The sequence below is a fragment of the Branchiostoma belcheri genome, unplaced genomic scaffold (assembly GCF_001625305.1).
Source record: "Branchiostoma belcheri isolate BF01 breed outbred unplaced genomic scaffold, Haploidv18h27 scaffold22, whole genome shotgun sequence".
In the NCBI taxonomy this organism is placed as follows: Eukaryota; Metazoa; Chordata; class Leptocardii; order Amphioxiformes; family Branchiostomatidae; genus Branchiostoma; species Branchiostoma belcheri.
This window is the reverse complement of record NW_017803713.1, coordinates 1,815,331-1,840,710: the sequence shown is the minus strand read 5'-3', so window position 1 is coordinate 1,840,710 and position 25,380 is coordinate 1,815,331. Positions and strand designations below refer to the sequence as shown.

Here is a 25,380-nt window from a genome sequence, read left to right as displayed (position 1 = left end):
TTAAGTTAGGTCAGTCTTCACACAGAGTGGCTTTTGCAAGCCAAGAATTAGTATTTCAATTGCTGAGATACATAGGTACGCAACACATCCCCTAAGGGAATTAAAGTACCAGTTCTTACCTGTGTTGGTGTTGTACATGTACAACTTTTGGCAAGAAAAATGCTTAATATCACCACCATTCCAGGGTGGTGTTTACACAAATTTCAGAGATGACTAGTTCACCATCATTGCAACATCTTTTTATGATGTAATAATATATGTATATGCTGATGCTCAAATTTACATTGCATATAAAAAGGAATATTGTCACAATATTGCACGGTACATATCTTCCATGTTACATTAAACTGTATTCTTAACTGTTATCCATAAGTTAAAACAAATGCTTATGTTCATTGTTACATACAGGTATTTGTAAGCTGATTATATTTGGCTCTGATGTGTGAAATACTTCTTTTGGAAATAACAATTTCCAACCTATCACAGTTTGGACTGTAAAGGTGTGGTCCTCCTAATGGCATCCACGTCAATGGCCATAGGAGTGTTCTCAGTGCCAGGTTCAGGGTAGTACGCCCACGGAGCCTTGGTACTGGGCACCCCGGCTATAGGTGCATGGACAGAGATTCTCGGGGTGTAAAATGCTTCCACTATGAAGAGAGCATGTTGGCAGGTCTCTGCACAGAGGGACAGGAGCTGGGAATACAGGCAGGGGTAAGACGTTATCTCCTAACGGGAGGGGTCCAAAGTCCGGCAGGGGTCCAAAGTCCGGCATAGTTTTAAAGATTATTATTATTATGTTATGCATGGGTAAATCCACATAATAAAAACAACTAGTTATGGAGCAAGACGTTATGTAAAAAATAAGTCGGGAATTTTGTCGAAGTTTATTGCTCAGACTGCTAGCGATTGAAATATTTGTTTGAATTTAACGCTTTTCGCGGAGTTTGACGAGGGAACGTGTCCAGCACATAGCCTTCAGAACTGTCAAATCATTCATCCTAGAGTGCGACGTGCAAAGATTTTACCACACACATGACAGGTGATTATTATACTTTCCATAGAAAACGTATCATGGCTTCACATTGTCCTTATCCTTAAAAAATCGAAGCTAAAATAACGGGCAGATGTTTACGCCTAGCGGCCCGCCATCTTTACTGAGCCGCTACGAACACGCAGCCGGGCGATACAACAGAATGAAGTTTGATTTTAAATTGTCAACTCGTCGGTAGAGTGCCGACTATTCCCGAAAATCAAACCCTACCTCTTTAAAAAAAAACGTAGCCACTACTCCTGTCAAAAACAAGGCTGAAAAGACGATCAAGGCAACCGAAAGCGGATATATTTGGGCGCATGCAGTTGTTGTCAACAACGCCGCCATTTTGTTTCTTAGCGGCGGGGTGATTTCGCTTTCACTGATACTATGAGGGAGAGTTGTAGCTAAACGCATTGGAAAAAGTGGCGTAATAGAAGATGTGGCACACGTTTGGGACCGAAAAATAGTATTGTAAACTTATAATATTATTATGTTTGCAGGGAGTGCTGGAATAGTCACAGTAATGACTAGTTTGTTACGTATGCCTGAGTTTGGACCCCCTTTTGGTGTTGGAACGTTCCACGAGAACGCAAAGCAAAAACCTGCCGTGACTCTCTTTTGCTGTCAAACTGCAGTTCGGAACGCTACCGTGAAATGAAATATACGTCTGTACAGCTTAAATCACGGATGTATTGCTGTTTCAAGATCTAACCTTATTTTTGCTGGGTTTAGGGTCAGATGTACAGTAACAAAATACGTGCGTCAACAAGTAGAACAGTATGCCGGACTTTGGACCCCTCCCGTTACTGTGTGCAGAACAGTATGTCACACCTCACTAACACTAAGCTCAAATACATGTGCCAATATTTTGTGCTATAAAAGTTTAGTGTACTGTTGCAAGCAGCAACTGTACAAAACATAATGTCTTCTGTGTACACACCATTCTATATCTCTCTCAGTAGAACTTAGTAGGATAAGATGATGATATGTTTGTAATGCTGAGCTGTCCTACCTGTTGCCTGAGTTCATTAGTATTGGCAGGTGTGTAGTACCCATGCTCCAGGTACCAGGCACGGTCCGTGTACAGGGCATGGGTCCCATACAGCTGGCAGAACTGCAGTACAACAAAACACAATACACATGAATAGGTTGCACATATATGAATAACTCTGGACCTTTGTAAGGATATGTTTCAACAGTCAAACATGAGTACAGATGCTGTTAAACATTTTGCTGTAAATGACCTAAATTTCTATCCACTCCTGGACTAGATTTGAGATCTCTGAAGGGTCATGTTATCCCAAATGGATTTCTTATGTCTAATGTACATAGCAGAAATCTCTGCCCGATAAGAAAAATAATCCACCCACCTTGTCCAGAATGTCTTTCTCCTGTTGACTGGGACATCTGTCCACAGCAGCCACAAACTGTTCCAGGCAGACTGAAACCAAAAGTACAACACAGTCACCACTGAACTATTTACAGATCATGATAGAGTAGTATACAGAATATCCATTACACAGACATACTACATGTGTATCTACATCCGAATGATGCAAAATTCTACCCTACTCACAGTGAAAGAAAAACAATGTGGAAGCCCAGCTGCAGCTTACTAACCTAGACCTAACAAATGACGTTTTTACCTCGCTGTATGTGACACTTGGCCAGTGCCTGTGTGTGGTGAAGACAGGAGTTCCAGGCCTGAAATGCATCTTCTCCATCTCCAACCTACAAACACGTCAAACATTCCTGTTCAAAAACCTCCAAATGAAGCAAATATTACAACTAAACAGAAGCAGAAGGAGATATGAAAGACATTTCCTCATCATTCTCATGACTTGTGAACCAACACATGGTACCTTCTTTATCATCCTCCCAGCCAGTTTCCTCAGCATCCTCCCTTCTCTAAAGGACAGAGCCTTCATCATCCCTGAGGCACTCAGCACTGACTCTGTACCTACTGCAAACATGCTACAGGGGCATACCAATAGTGTTCAGTCTTGACTGTAGGAAGAAGAAAATGTTTCAAAGAACAATTAAGGTAAAACCAATTGCAATTTAAATCACTCAGAGTGTCTTCACGACTGATAAGATAAATAAGTAACATTAACTGCTTTCAGTAGACAGGTAAAGAAACTATGCATTAAAAAGCAATAACACAGTGCTCTCTATATCTCTTTAAATTAAATAACAGTTGACTTTGTTATTGTCTTTAACTTCCATCCAGCTGGTAGGATTATAAATCCATCTATCAGGTGTAGAGCTGACCTTGTTCTGATGTACTCAGCTGTCTCCTGTTGCAGAAGTGACAAAGTCTGTAGAACACGGTTATCTCCCAGCTTCTGTCCAAACACTGCCAGCAGTTCTTTCACCACTTGCTACAGGCAGATAGAACATAAAGTACAATGTAAATGTGTTGGCTTCAACTTCATATGGTAGTGATGGAAGCAAATGTCCAGGCAGGAACTTCAGTGTGTAACCCATGCAACTTGTTCCATCTACATGTAGTATTATCTTTTCTTCACTGTGATAAAGATTTGAAAGGTGGAAGTTGTGTTATTACCTGGTATAGAACAGTGTTGTCACCTTCAAATGTCACAAAGACGTCACAGTCTTGCTTTAAACCTGCCAGCCGATTCTCACTCATGTAGCCCTTCAAGACATCAAACAGGTGTGAAATGGGATTAGCATAATAGAAGTGACTATTAGGTAATACTAGAATAATTGAAGATTTCAATATTATGTTTTACAAGCACCAGGATATACCAGTTTTACCAGCACAGGTGAACAAAAACCCTGCCCTCCTCACCATTCCTCCGCAGCATTCCCGGCAGGTTTGTAAACACTGCAGATTCTCCCATGTAGCGTAAGCCTTGAGACCAGAGGCCAGGGCCTGGATGGACCTGTTGTCCACCAAGTCTCGCTTGTGGAAGAAATCATCATCAAGCATGTCAGATGCATATCTGAAGGGCAGAAAGGATGCATCAATCAAAGTGATGAAATGAATTCCTGAAAAGGAGTCTTCAAGCAAAAAATAAAAATAGTTGACTTGAGAAAAAAGATGTTACATTGAGCAGCCTTCTAATATACCAGAATAGCAATACACATGTACTTGCTTTGTAGCCTTTCCAAACCACAACAGATGAACAAAAGATGATAAGAATTCTGACCTGTTGGCGAAGGTGACAGCCAGACAGGTGGCCAGGTTAGGCATGAGTCGCAGCTGGTGTGTCTGGTAATGCATGATGGGAACTTCTGGGCCATCTCCTGGACCAAACTGGACACGTCTACAATGTACGTGTAGATATTATTATATGGGAACATTCTGTCAACATGCAAAATGTTCTTGTAACAATTGCTTTATTGACAAAAACAAATCCCTTTGATTTTTAAGGAATGATGGTGTAAAAACCGAAAGGGGCGAGCAGGTCACAACCAAATTGTCCGCTTGGCGGTTAGCACTGTTACAGATGGCAATAGGAAAACCACTGCATATTAAGGAATTGATTAATTGATGTGAACTCACACAACATGATGACACAATAGATAAATATCCTACACTTACTTGAAAGCATATCTGATGGCTATTTCCAAAGCAACCTATAAGGGAAGGAGATAAAATGGAACAAAAAATAGATATCAATATCAATAAAAAAGCATTAAGATTCTAGGTGATACAAACATGTACGCGTATTTACGTTAAGTATTTATAAGTTGACAATTTTGACACAGTTAGCACATTTGAGATGAAAGAAAATCAGCATTCAAGAAATTCTGTGCAAGCAAACTCAGCATTGGCAGCACACTACAGAATTGTGTGTACCTTCATACTGGCTGTTGCTTGGTTGGAGAGTGCCAGCCGTGTTGCCACCAGTGCTGCTAACATGGCATTAAACCTGGCGTTGTGACTAGGGATGGAAGTGGTGTACTCTCCTTCTGCACTTACATCTGCAAACCTGAGCAAATCATGGACATCAATAAGTATGAACAACAGTAAGTGTTCTATGTTTTTTATCATTCGTATGCTGATATCAGAAATGTTACCTCTGAGTTATAATGTCGCATGCACGCTCATTCCTCATCCTACACAGCACAGATGTTATAGGTTTACACCCACCTGTTGAGTAGATTCTCTCTTGGTGTTCTTGCTCCAGTGAAGTGTAGGATGCCATTATCTACTCCATTCAGTCCTGTAGAAACACATATACAGTGGTGTATATTTTTTTTACAAAGATAAACAGTAAACATAAGTATGATTCAGCTGAAGACAAAAGATACTGTGTTAGACTTTTTTTGATTGAATGATAGGCAACATTAACAAACCTTGTTAAGATTAAATATGTTAATATGTTTCTTCTGAAGTTTCTAAGGCTTCCTACACACCTTCCTTCAGACCCATGTCTGTAACACTGACTCCTGGGTACAGGTTTCCTTCTGCATCTCTGATGGGCACTATGAAACAGTGGGGACCTGAAGATACCCATCAAAAAGGATGATATCAGAATGTACACTTCATACTTCCAAAACACACTTTATTGCCTGCATGTATTTTACATCTTTCCATACCTCTTTTACTCTTTGTAAATCCATGTACAAGACACATTGTAAGCACTGGGTTATTCACCCTGCATGTAACTATATAAACAAGTGTAGTATTATCCTGCAGCATACAGCACAAAGTCCTATTTGCCATGTGATGCTGCAGTGACAAGATGGAGACTGACCCTTGGACTCCTGACCAATGATCAACTGAGCAAACACAGCAGCATAGTTCCCTTGGAGGGCATTTCCAATGTAGAACTTCTGGGCATCCTCACATGGGGTTGTAATGATAAACTCCTGGAAGTAATAAAACAGAACACATATGGCTGGCATACAATGTGTGATTTTAAATCGTACCTTCCATCTTTTTGAAACTTGTCTTCTTCAATGCAATTGAATAAAAATGGAGGACATGCTTAAAAAGAAGTATTTCAAACAAACATATTGTAGTACATTTGTGTAATATAGTAATATATCTTTGCTTCCAAACCTAGAGACGAGCCAGATAAAAGTTTTAACTGACAATTAATTCAATACAATTGTGAGCTAAGAATTGGGACCCGATATTGGTCGATTTCGCGCGCTGATGCGCGCGCGCGTAAGTGGCCACGCCGTAGCGGCGCTGCGCGCGGGCGCGCATAACGCCCCCCACTAGCGACGCTGCGCGCAGTTTGTTGGTACGACTATGGATTTTGTTGGTACGCGAAACCTGCCAGATCGGCCCTTGTCTGCGCGCGCGCGTATAGCGCCACGCAGTAGCGGCGGTGCGCGCACTTTGCCTGGTAAGCCTGGGGAATGTGTTGGCGCGCGCGTAGAGCCGAACCAGGCCTTGGTTGTGCGTGCGCAATTTCTGCCATTTACGATCGGCGTTGCGCGCAGGAATTGTCTGGCGCATTCGTACGTGTTCTGGTGCCTTTGATTTTGTTTATCCTGATATCTTTAATTTTGTATGATGTTTATCTTACGTATCCACACTATACAGTAGATGTCGCTTTTTTTGAAAAGCCAATTTGCCAGCGCATTTTTTCAATTACCCGGCCTTTCCGGCTCAAACTCTCGGACTTGAAACGATGGGGGTGGACAGGGCATCGAACACAAATAACGACACAAAGAATACAAACACGGGTCATGTTTAAACAGTGAACTTTATTTAGATCAGTAAGTTTACTTGTAATATTTTTTCATTTACGTATTTTGTTTTTCTTTTCACAGTAATATAACTGGAAGAAAGCTGCGATATGTTAGCTATCATGTGCTCTCCGCTCCAACTCTACTCTACTCCAACACTGCTGTGTTTGCTACGTACAAAACAAGCCACGAATACATGCACAATCAATTTCATCAGCCTGTACATACGTTTACATCACAAAAAGTAGCAAAAATAAAGTTTGATCAACGGAAAACTTCAATAAAGTAGCGTACAGACTAGACGTCAGACGCTCGTTATGCACACGATCGTCATGAAACTCGTCGATATCACAAAGAATCTCTTCGTTGTTACCTTCATACATAATTTTCAGAAACTCCGACTAGCACACGAAAATAATCGTTACTAATGCAACAATAAACTGTTCATTTCAATGTTAAGGACTTTTTAGCTTTCGGTGTCCGAAGATTACATGGAAATTTGCATGACGGAGCACAATAGCGTTCAGAGGAGGAAACAAAGATGGCGGACGTAGCGTGGGTAGCAGTATCCCGTCATTCAAAGCGGTGTTGTTGTTTTTTTCGTGGCACATTTGGCGTGTTGATGCGGCGATAGCGCCGTGTCGCAGTCGAAATAAATCTCAGAATTTGTACATTGTACAATCAAGCCGAAAACGTTGGGGTGTGCGTTTCAAACAGCCAAGGACGTAATATAACTGATGATGACAACGACGCCACGACATTTTGAGTTTTTCCGGTTGGATTTGAAAAGATGTTTGCTTCGAATTCGTTACATACATGTCGGAAGGGAATATGACTTGAGACTCCGCAAAGTTTGCTTATACACACACAAAAAAAACAGTTACTCAAGGAACTGGATATGATTTTGGAAACGGTCAAACAACGTCTCTCCATGTAGCACACTACATTTTTGCCAGATCACAATATTCCTCCGGGTCCGACCATTTTGAGTAAAACCATGGATCCCTTTATGCCTTTTTTAACCATGGAGTTAGAAGGGCTATTACTTAGCCTACCTGGGCAAAAATACGCAAAAAAGCTACTTAAAGTATACTCTAGATACATTTTATTGCTTGCACAGAATAAGGTGGCCTTCTAATATTAACTTCTACATTGGGATTTACGACTCCGTCGCTATATTAAACTTCCCTTTACCGTTGAAAATAACAAAATGGCGACAGTGAGGTTGTGACGCTATCCCGTCATCCATTGTGGTTGCTTGATAGAAATCAAGGAGGTTAAAAATCAAAGTGAGAGAAAAATTATTTGTACACATATTTAGCATTCGGTCCTTTAGCTATTAGGAGTCAAAACAGAGAAATGTGCCGCGACCGGAGCCTGCAATGTGAATTTTATCCATGACAAGGTTTGCGCCGGGTATTTTTTAGAGAATACAATTCTACCTCTATGGATATACCCGTACCCAGAAAGTTTGATTGAAAGGAAGCTGGCAATTTGGCAAGACTGTCTTATAAAAGTCAGTAAGTTAATTGTTTGCCTTCCCCTAAAGGACTGGGAGAACTATTCGTTGAGAAACTTCACCGAATCACCGAAAATACGGCATGTAGAGTCGGCGACAGATTTATCTTAAAGAGTATATGTAGAGTAGAGTATTACGTATGTAGCATGAATGTCCGCGAGAGTGTGATGGCTGGTCCTTGTAAATTTACGAAGTCATGCATAAGTAGGAGCGCTGCACAAATACTAGTATGAGAATATGTGTGAGTCGGTCAACTATTCGAATTCGAAGCAACTGCCGCCTCGCCCCCTATAATTTCGTACAAAATATCGGACCAAAGTATTCCTTTATCGGCTCCCTTCATGCCTTAGACTTGTGAATATAGCTAAAGACACATTTTATTACATCTTCAGAATAAGGTGGCGTACTATTACTAGCTTGTACCAAGGACGTTCAACAAGACGTCCTTGCTTGTACAAAGGGATTTGCAACTTCCCTCGCCTCTCTACCAAAACAACAAGCTGACAAGATGGCGACTGTCAACTGGCGACGCTATCCCGTCATCCATTGCCCGACCGTATCGGCTTGACAAGCGACTTCGCGGTAAGTGTTATAAAAAATACAACTGATGATAAAAATAAAATAACGACATACTCAAGCTCATAGCTTATGTTCGTGTCGTCATCAAAACAAAGAACATTACAGATGTATGTCAAAACAAACACAGGCATTCAAAGCATAAGGGTAACAAAGTACATTGTATATGATAGCAGTTATGTATGAAATATAAGAAAATGATAATGAAGCGTTGTACGCAGGTAAATTGTAACTATGTATTCCACGTCAAACAGGATAAAAAATTGGTTACTCGAATATTTTGGTTTCTTTTAGAAATAATTGTACACATCTACATTTCGTCGTAGGTTGTATATCTTTTCAACCAAATCAATAACAACATAGCATGAAATAGAATAACACAACATAACATCAGGCATGAATAAACTGTCACAAGAAACAGATTAAGTGAATCTTCGAAAAAGGGCCATGATCTTGGTCTGTTACAGATGCAGAGCGTCTGTATGCATGCTTTGTAGATTTTAGTAAAGCTTTTGATTCCGTCTTTTTTCAGACTGCTACAACATCAAACCAAATAAAACCACCATAAGTAGAATTTCATGATCAGGGGACGGACAGAAGCCCGCAATGCAGTAATCCCCGTATGTGAATTAAGCACGCTGCACGTGCAAAGCGAAGTAATTATGTCAAGATGTGAGGTTAATTTACTAGGACGAAAAACTGCAACCTCAACGCCAACATTGCTAAGGCTGCTACTTGGCAGGAGTAATGCCGACTTGGTGTACTTGCCCTGGTTAAATAAAATGAGTGAATGTGTGGTTACGGTGCGTCGTACGGGGAGTCACGACAAGAAGACAAATCTTTGTGCAAGTTAGTCATGCAACTTAAATGCAATGATTTTAGTCAATTTTTNGATAATGAAGCGTTGAACGCAGGTAAATTGTAACTATGTATTCCACGTCAAACAGGATAAAAAATTGGTTACTCGAATATTTTGGTTTCTTTTAGAAATAATTGTACACATCTACATTTCGTCGTAGGTTGTATATCTTTTCAACCAAATCAATAACAACATAGCATGAAATAGAATAACACAACATAACATCAGGCATGAATAAACTGTCACAAGAAACAGATTAAGTGAATCTTCGAAAAAGGGCCATGATCTTGGTCTGTTACAGATGCAGAGCGTCTGTATGCATGCTTTGTAGATTTTAGTAAAGCTTTTGATTCCGTCTTTTTTCAGACTGCTACAACATCAAACCAAATAAAACCACCATAAGTAGAATTTCATGATCAGGGGACGGACAGAAGCCCGCAATGCAGTAATCCCCGTATGTGAATTAAGCACGCTGCACGTGCAAAGCGAAGTAATTATGTCAAGATGTGAGGTTAATTTACTAGGACGAAAAACTGCAACCTCAACGCCAACATTGCTAAGGCTGCTACTTGGCAGGAGTAATGCCGACTTGGTGTACTTGCCCCGGTTAAATAAAATGAGTGAATGTGTGGTTACGGTGCGTCGTACGGGGAGTCACGACAAGAAGACAAATCTTTGTGCAAGTTAGTCATGCAACTTAAATGCAATGATTTTAGTCGATTTTTTTTGTCAATTTGTACCTTTAGAGATGTTTTTGATCATAAGATAAAGTTCTACCTTTTGCACATACTACAAGAACTTTCAAGTAACATTAAGATAAATCTTAATATTGTTTCTTGCTCCGTGAGATTGATATCAAACATTTTAGAAAAAAATATCAAGATTGTTCTTAGATTTCTTTACGAAAAGCTTAACAAGGGCTTTGGATGAACTTCATGTCGTGTTGAAAAAAATTGGCATTCGCCTTACTAACCTGTACCTGTGCGTCATGATGAAGAGAAGTCACCATCTTTAAACTCTGTCAGATTTTGGTGTTTTGTCGCTGGTTGGAGATCGCAAAGACGCTACTCCGCTGTGACTTACCGTGTGGCGGAAGATGACCCGGCCTCTTTAGAGGTGTATGCGCAGAGGCTTGAAAACTTAAGGTAAGATGATTTGGTGTTGTTTTATTGGCCTATGCCATAGCTAATCCTATGGTAATGTAGGGTTGATGAGATTGGCTACGTTCGATGTGCGAAAGTTGCTATGCTACTCTTCTGTACTGACCAAGCAGAGACTGTTTTGATATATTTTTCGTTATGCCAAGATACAAAAAGAAAAGCTGACAAACTATAAAGCTAATCAAAAACGTTTGAAGACAGAAGATGAAGTCCACTTTGCAGTAGCTAGATTGTACTTTATATAGTAATGATAGAAATTATCTTTTTAAGATATATTGTCAATGTCATATACATGTATTACAAGAACGTTACCATCTCTCCCATCCCTGACTAATATCGAAAAAATCATCTTTCTTAATATGGGCTTTTATCATCCTGTATTAAACAAACCCATTTCAAATTATATACTTTATTTAACATCACACAGAAACGAGAAGAGGCCGAACCTCTGTATTAGAGTAGTTTTAGAGCTGTTTGTACTACAGACATGTATGTACCTTTCATCTGTTCACCTGTACTTAGCCCGATACGCGATAGGGCATGAATGTACAATAATAAAGGTTATCTGTTATCATCTTACGATTGGTCTCGGTGTTAACTAAGCGGGTACAGTCAAATACTGAATAAGGTATCCTGACGTACCGGGCTTAAATAATACATTCCCTGATGACAAGACTTGAAGTATTTCATCAAGTGTTGTAAAGTTCGTACTTGCCAGCTACGCAGAGAGTCCTGGTTTCTCCTTGGAGACGAAACCTGGGTTTTGCGCCCTTGGCCTTGACATGTTTGTAGGCTTCGCGGAGCTGTCACGGCTTCTTCTCCTAGCTGGATCGACAGGTAAGTGCTCACTGATTCCGACGCCTGACTTTAGCTCTAGACGGTAGGTACGGCGCAGGACAACTTCCCTCTCAGGCATTGAGTCGAATTTTACGATGATCGGATTACCATTTCATACGCTATATGCGTTGGACATTAACGAAGGAGAAATCAATTCTGGAATTCATGACACCCAGTTTGTCGACAAGTAAGTTGTAAGCTTCTTGTACCACAGCTTCCTCTGCCTTGAAAATGAAATACATCACCACATCAAAGTAAACGACAAAACAATATATTAAAGTCTTGTCTTCATATCGGATCGGCCATCCACGTTCCGGCATGGCAACAGGCATCTTTGCCCGTTTTCGGCATTTTGACCACTGTTAGGGGGCAACAAAATTTCTTGTTTTTCCCAACTAGCGAACATTAAGACGTATTGACTTGAAATTCGGAATTCATGATCGAGAGACATAATTCCGAACAGAACTTTTGAAGGTGACACAGCTAGGACCTGCCCAGTATAGATGATTATTAAAAACCGGCAATATATAAATAATATAAATTATGACATGACATCGCGTGTTTGGGGGGTGGTATCTGCATTTCGCCCCCGAAATCGGTAATAATTATACTGACAGTAAATAGAATCTCTGCTCTTTCACACACATTTCCTGTCGGATCAAAACCAACAACACGTTAAAAATAAAAAGGCAATTCGCACTTATATTCGGGTGGGATTTATCAGACCGTATTGGTAGGGGTTATACCGCCGCTAACGGGGTGATATACCCTTCGGATGAGGTTATTGAAAGACTAACGAAAGGTCATTGGTTAGAAATTTTATAGGAGTAGTAAATGAAGCTTAGATACTAGTATTATGAATAACTTTAGATTAGGAAGACACATGGTATTAGAGTCCAGCGACAACCTTTCAAATAAGGCGTGTTAGACTACTTTCTCTCGCGGAAGCGAGGCTGTTGTACGTACACGCATCTGTATTAGTGCGCGTGTTTGTTTGGTTAGTAACAAAGCATGACCTTTGACATCTATTGTCAGTATGTTAATTAGTGACGTCACCAAAGGTTATTATCCAGCGTGGGTTTAGAAGTTTGGTCACGCGTGGGTGCAGCTCCGATAGAAATGTTTCACTTCATCGCTCCCCGAAGACACGCTGCAAGGTAACTGATTACGCTTATAATAGTTTGATAATTCTCATCTGTTTTCTCTTCTAGTAGTATGCTATGCTTAAGCTTTCTGCCTTTTTATGACCTTGCTAGATAGGTGTTCTTTATTTATTATTTGTTACTTCCAGGATTAATGTTTCGTAAGTTTCAAGGACATTGTACAAGTCTTACAGGCTTCTTTCCTCCTCCTGCACTCTGTTTATTTCTTTGTTTTGCATTTGTTGATTAATGTTTTTATTTGTGCAAAGGGATAAATGAAAACTGCAATATTTGGAGCTCCTTGCTTAAAGCCAAGTATTGATAATTGCAGCAAAAACGCTACGTTGTTGTCAAACATTTGAATATCACACACCAGGAAGCACGAAATACGCTAGAGCTGCATGATACACCAGTTGTTTGACCATTTTCCTCCTTCAGCTTACTTGCAAGTGTGTAATATCTTAATCCCGAGCTATTATTGTTGTTGACTATAATAGTATAATACTATTGACTAAGCACGAGATGCATGCGCGCAACGCCGATCGTAAATGGCAGAAATTGCGCACGCACAACCAAGGCCTGGTTCGGCTCTACGCGCGCGCCAACACATTCCCCAGGCTTACCAGGCAAAGTGCGCGCACCGCCGCTACTGCGTGGCGCTATACGCGCGCGCGCAGACAAGGGCCGATCTGGCAGGTTTCGCGTACCAACAAAATCCATAGTCGTACCAACAAACTGCGCGCAGCGTCGCTAGTGGGGGGCGTTATGCGCGCCCGCGCGCAGCGCCGCTACGGCGTGGCCACTTGCGCGCGCGCGCATCAGCGCGCGAAATCGACCAATATCGGGACCCCATTCCTACCTGCAATTGTGGTTTAACATGTGTGAGTGCATCTGGCCTTACTCCATTCTTGCACACTGAAAAATTGTATGGGAGCCTAAGTTGTCCATTGCCTATTGCTTATTGTTTTGTATTGCCCTAACATCTCACCTGAGTATTCCTGTCATAGTGAGCTTCTGTCAGGATGTTTCTGACGTTGCTCCCGTGGCCCTTCTCTGACATGGCAAACATCCCCGTGAATTCTAAATCCTGCAGGATGGAAGAAAAGTCAGAAATTTTCCTTCTTTTCAGATTAAATTGGAAGATCACAAAGTAATGATTAAATATCTAACCTTGAGTGGCTGGAACCACTTGACCACATGTTGTTCTGAGCCCAGGTTCATCACGGCTCCTCCAAACAGCCAGGCCATCACGCCCATCTGTGAACATGAACCAGACAGTATGACTGGCAGCCTCTGTCAGATGCATCTGAAGGACTTTGAACAAAGTAATGAATACTTTGGGAGCATGGCTTTATAAAGTTGACACATCTGTGAAATGATTGTTTGCCTACTTTATAAATCTAAGCTTAGTTATTCAACAGCTGTATCAAGTCTAAATGTAGTAAATCACTTAACATACCTATTATATCTCAACTTCCTGGCAGGTAACGTTAACTCTGTTTTGTCAATCACTTCAACCCTTCAGCCATGGCCAACACTGGCAACAGCACTAAAAGGTTTAATTATAACAGTTACATCCATATAGAAATGGGACATACGTGTAGTACTGAAGACAGCTGATTACAACCTTGACTCCAACAGACATGTCCACGCAGGAGAAGACTTCTCCTATAGCCAGGCTGCTACTGATGAAGCCTTTCTTATTGGCCAACTGGATAGAAGATAAATAGATATTACCCATTAAATGTACATTACATTGTAATACAGAGAAATAATCATAATGAATGGACATAGTTTTATATCCTATTGAAATCTGAACTGCTTATTTCATAATATTAATTGAAAATCCCATTTCCCAGGCCTTTCTACCTTTTATGCTCTATAATGGTACTGACTCAGAGGTAATAATAACAAGTTATAGTGATGAAAATTATTACAACCAACCTACGCATACATACCTGGTCGGCAAACTGCTGCCTACTTTGTGGCAGAGACAGGAGGAACTTGGCTCTCTTGAGTGTGAGTTCACGTAACTCATCCACTGGGAGTCAAACCTGTAACATGTACGTTAATGTTACAAAACACATTATACTCACATGTCTTTGAGCTAACGGTCTTCACATTTAATATATTGAGAGGTCGCAAAAGTGTTGCGACTTGGAGACCCGTTTGCACTCTAAGAGAAGATATCGTACCTTTGTACAAATAAATCATTGTCCTCGATTTCCTTCCTGAGTCGGTCCTTCAGTTCCCAAAATTCCCCATCGATGTATCGCGAGGGTTTCACTTTCTGGTCGTCAGACGCCATTTTGGATAGATATGGGTCAACGACCTTGCGGTCAGGATATCGGCTGCGCGTGAGAGTCAGCTGCTGGGCCTGGGTCCGATCAATGATAGCTTTCCTTCAGCCAACTGAAATGTCCGCGCTTTCACTTCAAGCCAAAATCGGGGTTCACTATCACTGGATTAGTAAGGATCATTTAAGTCCCGTTGATCCTACCATGGAGTTAAAATACTCCATGACCCTAACAAGGAGGTTCCTTGATCCTACTTCACTTCAGTGTTAACTTCATCACGATAAAAGACCTCCAAAGCTTGGGTTAAGTGAGGTCTAAAGAAACTTTTCCACTGTCAAACAACATTGATTTTCAACTGTTAGCGTAAATTACTAAATAGATGCTGCATCTAGTATCGTGCAAGTTCTCACTGCAGCTCAACAATAGCTTTGACACCTGTTAACTGCAGTGAGCTTCCTTGTCGATAGGTGTCGTTTCAATGAGATGTTGCGTCACTCGTCTGACGTGTGGTTAACGTTTTCAAGAACGTCGCAGGGACGTACAGAAACCCTGTTAAAGTGACGTGGATCTTACGTCCAGCTTACTTAATCTGCATTTCCCAATGCCATTACAGCAAAAAGAGACATTTCTCCGATCTGACTGTATCCATGGCAACTGTTGCGTGTCTAGAATCTCCGAGATAATAACACTTGTCCTGACAAGACTTTCGGTCGTTTCTCTTTCTGTTCTGGCCCCTGTCGATCTCTATCAGGCATGTTAACTATAAAAACTCTGACCACAGTCAGTAGGTACCTCTCTGACAATCCTGTCTTCAAAGGGTAGCACTAGCGATTATCGCTTCTCGGCCCTCGTGGCTAAGATCAGTGTGTAGTGACTGTTCTCGTCAGCGTGAAAACTGACGGGTCTCGCTACGGCGGACCGTTTTTCACACGGATTTTTGCAGTAGACCATGGAGTAGGTGCTTGCACCGCCCTGGTCCGGGTCGACCCAGCATTGCAGTACTGTTGGGAACGGCCCATCACTTGTAATCAAATGGTAATTGCACACTCACAGACGTCTTTACACTGACCCCCACCTGTCCATTACAGGCAGGTAAACTGTTACATCTATCCCCTGGTCATGGTCCCAGGTTAATTGTACCTTTTAGTGGCGCATGTCCATTGAAATTGGATAGTGTGACTGCAGACAGGTCTAAGGTATCAAAGCATTTACAATGTAGAATATTACCGGTGTGGAAGACACTGATAAATGCAACAAAAGTTGCATGATAACTTGTTTAATCAGTTTGATATGCAAGCAGCACAAAGATTGAGTTATCTTCTGGAATGTTACGATTAGCATTAATTTGTTAACATCCTTCCACCATAAAGAAGGTTGCAGTATAAAAATACATGCTTAAGGAGATTATGGATGCCAAGATGTTTTGGATGTTTTCCAGCAACCAAAAGTACCAGCACCTGTTGCTTCATCTTTCAGAGTACTGGGCAGTACAGTATTAACTAATGGTATTTGCCAGTACCAATAAACAGTACAATGTACTAGTATGTCACCCCAGGCTGCTAACTCTACAAGACATCTCTTCAACATGTCCTACCAGCTTGGTGTAGTTTGGGGTACTTTTTCCTCTGATTTTCTTTATGACTGCTGTCTGTTTTTAGTATAGGTAACTTGCCCGTAGCCAGGATTTTGAATGGGGGGGTTCTTCCCACTGCTTGAGGGGACCTGGAGCGCCATAGGCGCGAGGCAAGTGCCGAAGGAGCGAGGTTCCTAGGGGGTCCGGGGGCATGCTCCCCCGGAAAATTTTGAAAAATGAACCTTCTAGAATGGCATTTCGTGCATTTTTGAGGGGATTTCCAACAAAAAATCAGAGATAAATTTTTATTCAATGACAAAGGGAGCAGTTTTTCTACGATTCCACTCCATCTTTCAAGAAAATCTTGGACCTTTCCATAAAATGTGGACCTAATAGTGGGCCTTTCCATAAAATGTGGACCAAAAAGTGGACCTTTACATAAAAAGTGGACCAAAAAGTGGACCTTTGAGCCTTGTGGGAGGGTTCTTCCGAACCCCCCGAACCCCCCCTGGCTACGGGCATGGGTAATACGACAGCCTTAACTATCCTCCCTGGCTGTTAAGGCTACTAAAACAATATTGCTATCCTAGGTGTCTATACTGTCATGTCATGAAAGCTTGATGTGCTGTCTGCTGAGCCCGTTTCTTCATCTCCTCAGTCTGGAGCTGCTCTAACGTCAGCAGGGACAGGCCCAGCTGGTCCTCCTGTGGCAACATACAAACAGTAAAAAGTGATGACGACATCTGCTTTCCTCATTGGCTTTTTTGCAAGCACAGATGCATCCCTAGGTACTTTCAGAAGAGGTGACTGAATTACTGGAGGTTATAAGAAATAATCATTAAAAGATGTTTGTGACTTCCTTCCTTGAATCCCTGAGTGTTGAACACGCTAACGTTGAGGAAATGTTATACTCTGATACTGAGTACTCAGCCTTGACAGCACCAGTGCACATAAGAGGCGTAGTAATCTACATAAAGAAAAATTGCCCACCCTCCTGAAGGGCTGTGCCATCTGCCTGAGGAACTTTTTGGACACCTGAACAGCCTCGTCTGTCGTCAGGTTACACATGCCATCAGACAGGTACTCCTGGATCCACTTGGGCAGTTTTCCTCGCTTGTCAGAACGAGCAAACCTCTGAGAAATGTAACAGATAGTAGCAAATAACACATTTTGATGTTTACATTCTGATGTTTATACAGAATTCTGATATAGAGCTGGACTTAAGAGTACAGTGGAAGGGGGCGGCCAGTTCACAGCTTGGCACATCTGATCATCATGTCACACTGTATTCAATACCCTTTACATAAACTTAACATCTATGTACAAAGCTTGCAAAGCCTAGCATGGTCTGGTAAATCTACACAACCTAGACTGCTGGTCTATATTTCCCCTACAAACCATCTCTGAATCTTAAGGGGGTCTAATATTAATGTTACCTTGTCTGCAAACACCATGACACCATAGTCTGTCTTCCCTCTCAGAACTCTTCCAACACACTGCAAGATAAACACTGATGATTACTATGTGCTTCCTGAGAGTGCAAGTAACATCCACTTAATGTATTTTGAAATGAGACACATGGAATTTTCCCCACAGGTATCTTGAGGAAGGGTAGTAATACAATAATTTCACAGAGCTGACCTGTGCTGCATGTCTCATGGCATCAAATGTTAGGAAGTCATTTTCCCTGATCTGGAACTGATCTCGCAAGTACTCCAACCTGGCCTGGGGGAAAAACAGAACACAGGAAATGTCACCACAATATTTACCTGTTTTACATTCATATACATTCTAGATTGTTGCAAAGATTATCCTAAATGAATCCTTAGTTGAACATGATGCTGACATACCTTAAGAATCCTGCTCTGTGTGTAGACGTAGGGAATCCCAAACATGACCACTGCACGGCCCAGATGGTGTTCTGGTATAGTTACAGAAAATGAGTTTTTGTATTACATGGTCATTTACATACCAAATTTGTGACACTTGATGGAGTAATGTTTCTAAGGCCACACCGATTTAATTTTATGGATGACATCCGCGAGCGCATTGATTTTCGGCTGTTCTAAAAAAAAAAAGATCATGTCTTCCGAGGTTCTGGTCTGGCTCTGGGCCTGGGTAGTCCATGGTAATTAGCGACAATATGTAGGTGGTAACTCTGGAGGACGGCACCCAGGCTGCCGAAGCTCCACGACTCAAGTACTCAGTACATATGTACAGTGCCGATTCATAAATTCCGCAAAAAGCCAGCATGTGCCGGCTTCTCGTAAACGTCACTATGTAGTGCCGCAAAATTCACAATACCAGCTTTGCATAATCCCATGGTTTAGTAGAATTTTTATTTTTGGCCGGATTTTTTTTATTCGCCCGCGCACACTAGTTTGGGAGTCTTCAGGGGATGTCATCCATAAGATTAAGTCAGTGTGGCCTAATAAAAACAAACTTAAAACCTTGGCTGTAAAGCACATTGCAATTTGTTAACATTATTCCCTCTCTTTTTATAGGGATTTAAACAATTTATTATAGAACAGTATGGAATATCTATTTAAACACATGCACCAAAAAAAGCATTTACTAACATAATGCAAAAAAATCAACTTCACATGAAATCTTTCTTTGATACTGAACATGTATTTGTCTTTCAAAGCTTACCAAAATCAATTCCTTCGGAGACTTTTCCCCTGGCCACAGACAGCAGGATGGCTCCTCTGCCATTCTCACAGGCCTGGGACAAACCAACAGGGAGTCTTCACATGGTGTAACAAGGACATTTTAGTGCAACTTAGGAGATACTCTTAGAGGGTGACTGACAATCTTTTCCAAAATCAATTTCAGCATTTTTTTAGTAAAATACATCACTGGTACCTGTTTCATACATATAGAATACAACACGGGGTATTCCGTATCGCCCGAGGTACCAGCACGACCGCGCGTCGGATCGCCCGACGGCCGAAGGCCGGAGGGAGATCCGATCCACGGGAGAGCTGGGACCGAGCTGAGACCTATCCACCCCTACCTCCTGGTACTTCTGCAGAGCCACGCTGGTCTCTGCTGCACTCTGGGTCTCGATGAACAGGAGTTTATTTCTCTGGACATTTTCAATGATACCCTGAAAACACATTATTGCATGTATAGAATCAAACACATTACAGCATACACATAGTTTACACATAAACCAAACATGAATGTCATAACACTGGAAAAAGTAAAGCTTATCCTAAGCTCCAAAGTTCATGTCACCTACCTGTTCGTACCAGGCCGCTACAGTAGACTCCTGAAAAACAAAGTTCAACACATTACCTGACACTAATAGTACATTGATGCATCACCCTTTACAATGTACACGCTGATTTTATGTTCTCCTGTCTTCTGTCACCAACTTCCTACTAGGAGGCAACTTAATATACTATTAACTCTACCAATGTACCTAAACACAAAAGCCTGGATTGTTGTCTCCCTCCCTTTAGTGAGAGTGTACTCACCATGTAGCTGTAGCTGGTGAAGAAGGCCACAATACCATCTGGAACCACAGCTGACATCGTCAACCAGCAAGTTCCCATAATTCCTGATGATTGACTAACAATCAAGAAAAAGCAGTAGTAAAACAAAGCTGTATCATACATACGGTATTGTCTATGGGTAGGTCCTACATGTATCATCAGTGACATGAAAACATAAGCTGTAAATTTTGGCTACATGTACGTATCATAATGATGTGATTTTAAAAAAGATATGCACGGACACCATGGCATAAAGCTTTAAAAAAGAGGCTTGTCTGAACCTACCAACATCTTCCCTTGACTCAAACTTGGAAGTCATCGTCACCTGGTCATTTCCACGGCCCACAATCTGGGAAAGGCAATCAAAGAAAGGCTCACTGTGACTGCTGCTGACTCACCATAGCGTTTGGACAAGAGTTTACACACCAAGGCTCAAAAACATCATTCCACATCTTTTTTTCCATATTACAACTTGTTTTGGCTGATTGAAGAATGTACAAATTTTGAGCTTTGCAAATTACTGTTGAAGAAGTCTTGCAGGTTTATTATACAATGTACAGTGTTACCTACCATAGGGCAGATACAGGGTCGAGCCAGTGTCATAGTGAAGGAAGCCATGTTAACTGGTCTGAAGTCCAGGATCTTGGGATACATGTCCAGTGGAGACAGGGTCTGATGTGGAACACAGTACAGCATTACATAAACATGACATGGCAAGGCTGTTACTGCAGTAATGGGTTTGTGATCTTTTGACAGATCTTTATTGGCTGGTGATGAAAAATTCAACAAGTGTACTACTTTCACTAACACAAGAGTGGACATTCCAGCATTACTAACCCCTGACGTGATGACCACAGACTGGAACCGGTCAAACACTGGCTTGATGGCAATGGAGGCATCCATACAGCTGTGGGACAGAAACATATAGAAAGACAATTTTACCACAAATATATCAATAATCAGAATGGCCCTCAATGATAGGACATTGTTATAGTAACAAGTGACATGTACAGATGGACAGTAGTCAATCTTCACCTAAAGTTTAGTATAGGGTTAGAGATGGTGGGTGTAAGGTACATACCTGAAGTTGAGTATAGGGTTAGAGATGGTGGGTGTACGGTCGTCAAACGGCTCCATGATGAGAATGAAGCCTTCATGTAGGTGCTGACCAGGGTGCGAAGTTGGCCAGCAGGATGAGAGGGGAGAAATCTGTCAAGTCTGCGATCTCCAGGGTACGGATCAGGGAGTTCAGCCTCTCTGAACAGAACCTGCAAATAACAGGGACAGGTCAGGAAGGGTAACAAGGTACCACATTTCATCTTTAGTTTTTCTGTAACTTGCCAGCAGCATACCTGAATTACTGTACTAAAATGGAGTAGGAAAATACATCTTCAATCTTGCAAATATATGACATTTTTTAAAAACTAAATATACATTTCCTATATTTACATTTATCTAAGAGATAAAACCTTAGATGCCATGAACCTGAGAGGTTTCCTGTCCAGGCACACCTTCTCCTTCAGGTCCTTAAGAAAGGAGGCAGGAGTCTCCTGTACAACATGCTGGATCCTCAGACGTGACTTCAGATACTCCATGAACCTCTTCAGGAAGCCCACAAAGTGCTCTGCAGTCCTGATGTTTCCTGGGACTGCCTCTGAGGGGAACACCTTCATATGGTCATCGCTTGATAAATACACAACAAAGTCTGTTCATTTGAACATGCAAAGAACAACATAGTGATGGTAAACAATGTGTGAATGACAAAAAGGTCAGAAAATGTTGAAACTTACCCTGTAATACCTCATCTGGTAACACTGCATTGGTAAAAGAAAATGAACAAATTATAAACTTTTGAAGACTTACATATATAACAGTGTCATGTATGCTATATTCTGTTGATTTGTAACACGGCAGTTAATTGTTGTTTTTTTAAAACAATCAGTGGCGAGCCCATCAGTCAGAGGTTTAGAAAATTCTGGTCTCTTGTGAAATTCGGTCTTGTTCAAATCTAGCAAGAGAAAAATAAGAAACAAGTCCACTGTCTCTACTGGTGGAGAACGTGACCTGGGTTGGAGAGCACCACGTCTGTTTCCCTGGCTACGTTAGCCTCCCTCAGTCCCTCCACCAGCCGGGAGTACTCCTGACGCAACCTCTGCTGATCCGTGTCCTTTAGTCTACAATCACACACAACAAGTAGCTTTGGATTTGAAGTTTGAAATAGATGAAAATGACAGCCATCAAAGAATTATATCATAAGAAAACATGAGGCAAGTGTAGCTCTTGTAGTTATCTTATGTTAACATTTTGATTAATGAAATTGCAAACTACCGGTATAGCAAACAAATATGTCAGTATTACTTAAGTATGTACATCTGTTACATATTACTGTGATATTTTCCTCCGATGCCAACTGTATTAATGTCATTAGGATACCTCTGCACAGTCCTGGTGAGAGTTTCTACATTAGCCTGACAGCGATCCAGCATCCTTCTGTTGATGGTCACACTCATGGAGTCTATACACACATTGTCTGTAAACAACAGGAGAGGGAAACCTGTCATTGTAGATGGTTATAGGAGAGTAACAATAGCAGATAATGTTAGACATATGATTTGAATAATTTCATGATATCAGCTTGCAAACAGTCATGAAATATCCTAACTATCAGCTACAACCTAACCTAACCTATATTGTGAGCCTCATCAAACACCACCACAGAGTTCTTAGCCAGCTCCTTGGACACTAAGTCAGCAATCTTGGGGTCCAGTAAGTAGTGGTAGCTGTACACAACAATGTTGGCATAGGTTATCTGTGGGGAGAAAAACACATAATCCTCACTGGTTAGAGATTTTTCTTCCTACATGTTTGTTTAAACAGACCTACAAAGAAAATATGTGCAAAATGTAATAAAACATAGTAGGAGAAATTCTGTCTTGTACAATAGAATATAGTTTTCAAAGACAGCATAGTGTGGATACTTCAGTACTTAAAAAAAAACTTAACTGCATATCTGGCCATGAAGTAAGGACAGTAGCCCTTCTCTCGTCCCACATCCTTCATGTCATCCTGTGTAAAAAATAATATCATACAATATACAGAAAGGAATAAACAAATACAAAATAGTACTCTGATAAACTGATGTTTCATAAAATTAATGGATTCCACATAGCATGTGTAACTATAACAGACACCAATATTTTAACCATAAATGTATTGAAAATCTATGGAAATAATCTCATGCCTCAATAACTTGTACATGTGATATTGTTGACTGTGTTTGTGACAAGTCTTAAGATCAATGCAAACAATGAACTCACTAAATTGTAGATCCCAGGTGGTAGTAGGGTTTCTCTCCCAAGGGCATCAAATCTCTATATAATAGATAAGACAATAATGTTATATCAAGAAAGGGCCATTTTAAAACTGTTACAACATCATAGCTGTGACATGAACTCAAACGTCTCCTGGAAAGGGATGGCCCCATGATCTGTCCAATAAAACCTTGACATGTCATGAAATGAGGTTTTCTTACGGTATACAGTGCTACTCATTTCTTTATATGACAGAATGGAGCCATAACCCTGCTCTTAGCACTCTGTCTAGCTGCACTTAAACAAAGATATGAAATATCAAATTCAGAATAACTGTAGAGTAGTTCTGATTACTGTCTGTATTACCTCATAGAAGTCACAGACAGGCACGTCTGGGTCCCTTTCATGTCTGGCCCTGACGAAGGACGCTGTCATCTGGTGACACCGACCATCAACCTCCTTCCCAAACTGTAGTGTACTGGCCTGGGGAGGGGTTGTCATGGGTTACTAGTTGTGGGGTTATTACTCATACTAGTACTTTAAAAACTTGATGTGTTGGGGGAAAAGCAGTAGGTGGTTTGTTAAAATCATTATCTACTTATTTTGAGTGATTTCTGCAAAGAGGCAATAAAATATAATAAAATTGAATGTGCAAGAAATCTGTACAATATACTTTAGAAACCATTATGCATTGACTATAATGAATATCCATGTTTGAAATATGAGTACGACTGGAGAAGTAGAAAATGATAAAGTTGTTTGTAAGTATAATGAATTGGAAGGACAAAGTAGAATTACATTTCTGTTACAACACTGCATGTGATACCTCACCTCTGGATGGATGCACAGATTTTTCCTGGAACTCAGGGCTAAACCAATCAGGTTGGGGGGTTCCCCTGTCTCCTTCTCATAATACTCCATCAGCTTCCTCAGCTCCTCAAGAACCTGATGGAGACCAATACAGCATAAAATGACATGTTTGTATAGTCTCATTCTCAGCAGTGTACTCAGCAATAGAATCATACATGTATGTCATGTTCCTTCATCATCACAACTGACAATGAAGACTGGCAGTAAACCCTTTACTCTCCAAGAATTATGTACCTGTGCTATATAGGAATTTCATATCATATCTCTAAATACACAATGAAGAACAATGATTCAAGTAGATGATGAGTAGATGACCTTTTCAATCTCTGGCACAGTTCTGGAGCAGTAGATGAGTTTGCACACATCCTTTGGAGATGTCTGAAAGGATACAATAGGAAGCGATGTGTGGTCATTCATCTTTACTGGTATTGTGGTTTTAATCTATACAATGATGCAAAGACTAGAACTTTGAATAAGTCCCTATAAAGATAAAAGCTTACCAAAACAAACAAACAAACAAACAAACAAACAAACAAACAGCACAGCTCTCAGACCAATGAAACTGGGTCCTACCTTCAGGTATGCCACAATAAGTGAGAGTAGGGAGACAGTCTTTCCTGTCCCCGAAGGCATCTCCAGAACACAGTGGCCCTGAAGGTAATACAGGTTAGAATGTTCACATCTCTGACTTGGTCACAAAATGGTATCTTGTAATTCATCCCTGTGGCCATCAGGTTCCAGTACATACAATCAAATAAACAGCATAGTAATACACAACCCCTTCCACCCCCTTACCTTGGCATCCAGTGACCGTTTGAGCTCCACCATGTAGGAGTACTGTTCAGGGTAGATGTAGTCATACGGGAAGAGCACCAGCAGGCCATCTATGTTGATTCTAGAAGGAGGAAGGTTGTTACACATGAACGCATGAGGTGAACTGATGATATGGCATACAGTGGACGTAGTCTGAGACGTCAGAAGGATTGTGGGCCTGGCACACCTTGAACCATTAGATAATGATCTTGATAAG

General features: G+C 41.0%; 2 protein-coding genes across 3 annotated transcripts in view; both read right to left on the bottom strand.

Annotated features, from left to right (window-relative positions):
• Nucleotides 1–8: 8 nt before the first annotated feature.
• On the bottom strand, nt 9–15,450 carry LOC109470319 (acyl-coenzyme A oxidase-like protein). 2 transcript variants are annotated; one of them, XM_019769229.1, is made up of 19 exons: nt 14,995–15,448; nt 14,758–14,853; nt 14,427–14,510; nt 13,970–14,056; nt 13,788–13,886; nt 5,761–5,875; nt 5,420–5,506; nt 5,154–5,226; nt 4,860–4,992; nt 4,602–4,636; nt 4,207–4,323; nt 3,846–3,999; nt 3,600–3,689; nt 3,305–3,414; nt 2,896–3,007; nt 2,680–2,764; nt 2,404–2,474; nt 2,046–2,147; nt 9–693 (listed from the first exon to the last, which is right to left on the bottom strand). In XM_019769229.1, the coding sequence occupies exons 3-19, from the start codon at nt 14,442–14,444 to the stop codon at nt 481–483; spliced, it is 1,701 nt and encodes a 566-aa protein (XP_019624788.1). In that variant the 5' UTR covers nt 14,445–14,510; nt 14,758–14,853; nt 14,995–15,448; the 3' UTR covers nt 9–480. The 2 variants fall into 2 exon arrangements, with proteins under 2 accessions (XP_019624788.1, XP_019624789.1); XM_019769230.1 differs by lacking the exon at nt 14,758–14,853 and having other exon boundaries at nt 14,427–14,520; nt 14,989–15,450.
• Nucleotides 15,451–16,337: 887 nt separating this feature from the next.
• Nucleotides 16,338–25,380, bottom strand: part of LOC109470318 (TFIIH basal transcription factor complex helicase XPD subunit-like) — a 10,552-nt gene continuing 1,509 nt past the window's right edge. Inside the window, 29 exon segments of the mRNA XM_019769228.1 lie at nt 16,338–16,763; nt 17,198–17,373; nt 17,660–17,803; nt 18,106–18,165; nt 18,311–18,394; nt 18,520–18,590; nt 19,322–19,394; nt 19,686–19,778; nt 19,914–19,943; nt 20,152–20,214; nt 20,216–20,244; nt 20,455–20,518; nt 20,740–20,841; nt 21,007–21,076; nt 21,251–21,326; nt 21,329–21,346; nt 21,349–21,437; nt 21,655–21,823; nt 21,960–21,983; nt 22,234–22,343; nt 22,603–22,699; nt 22,855–22,978; nt 23,173–23,235; nt 23,487–23,540; nt 23,847–23,963; nt 24,312–24,425; nt 24,666–24,728; nt 24,924–25,001; nt 25,146–25,245. Coding sequence (XP_019624787.1) covers nt 17,272–17,373; nt 17,660–17,803; nt 18,106–18,165; nt 18,311–18,394; nt 18,520–18,590; nt 19,322–19,394; nt 19,686–19,778; nt 19,914–19,943; nt 20,152–20,214; nt 20,216–20,244; nt 20,455–20,518; nt 20,740–20,841; nt 21,007–21,076; nt 21,251–21,326; nt 21,329–21,346; nt 21,349–21,437; nt 21,655–21,823; nt 21,960–21,983; nt 22,234–22,343; nt 22,603–22,699; nt 22,855–22,978; nt 23,173–23,235; nt 23,487–23,540; nt 23,847–23,963; nt 24,312–24,425; nt 24,666–24,728; nt 24,924–25,001; nt 25,146–25,245 — 2,281 coding nt within the window. The 3' untranslated portion in view covers nt 16,338–16,763; nt 17,198–17,271.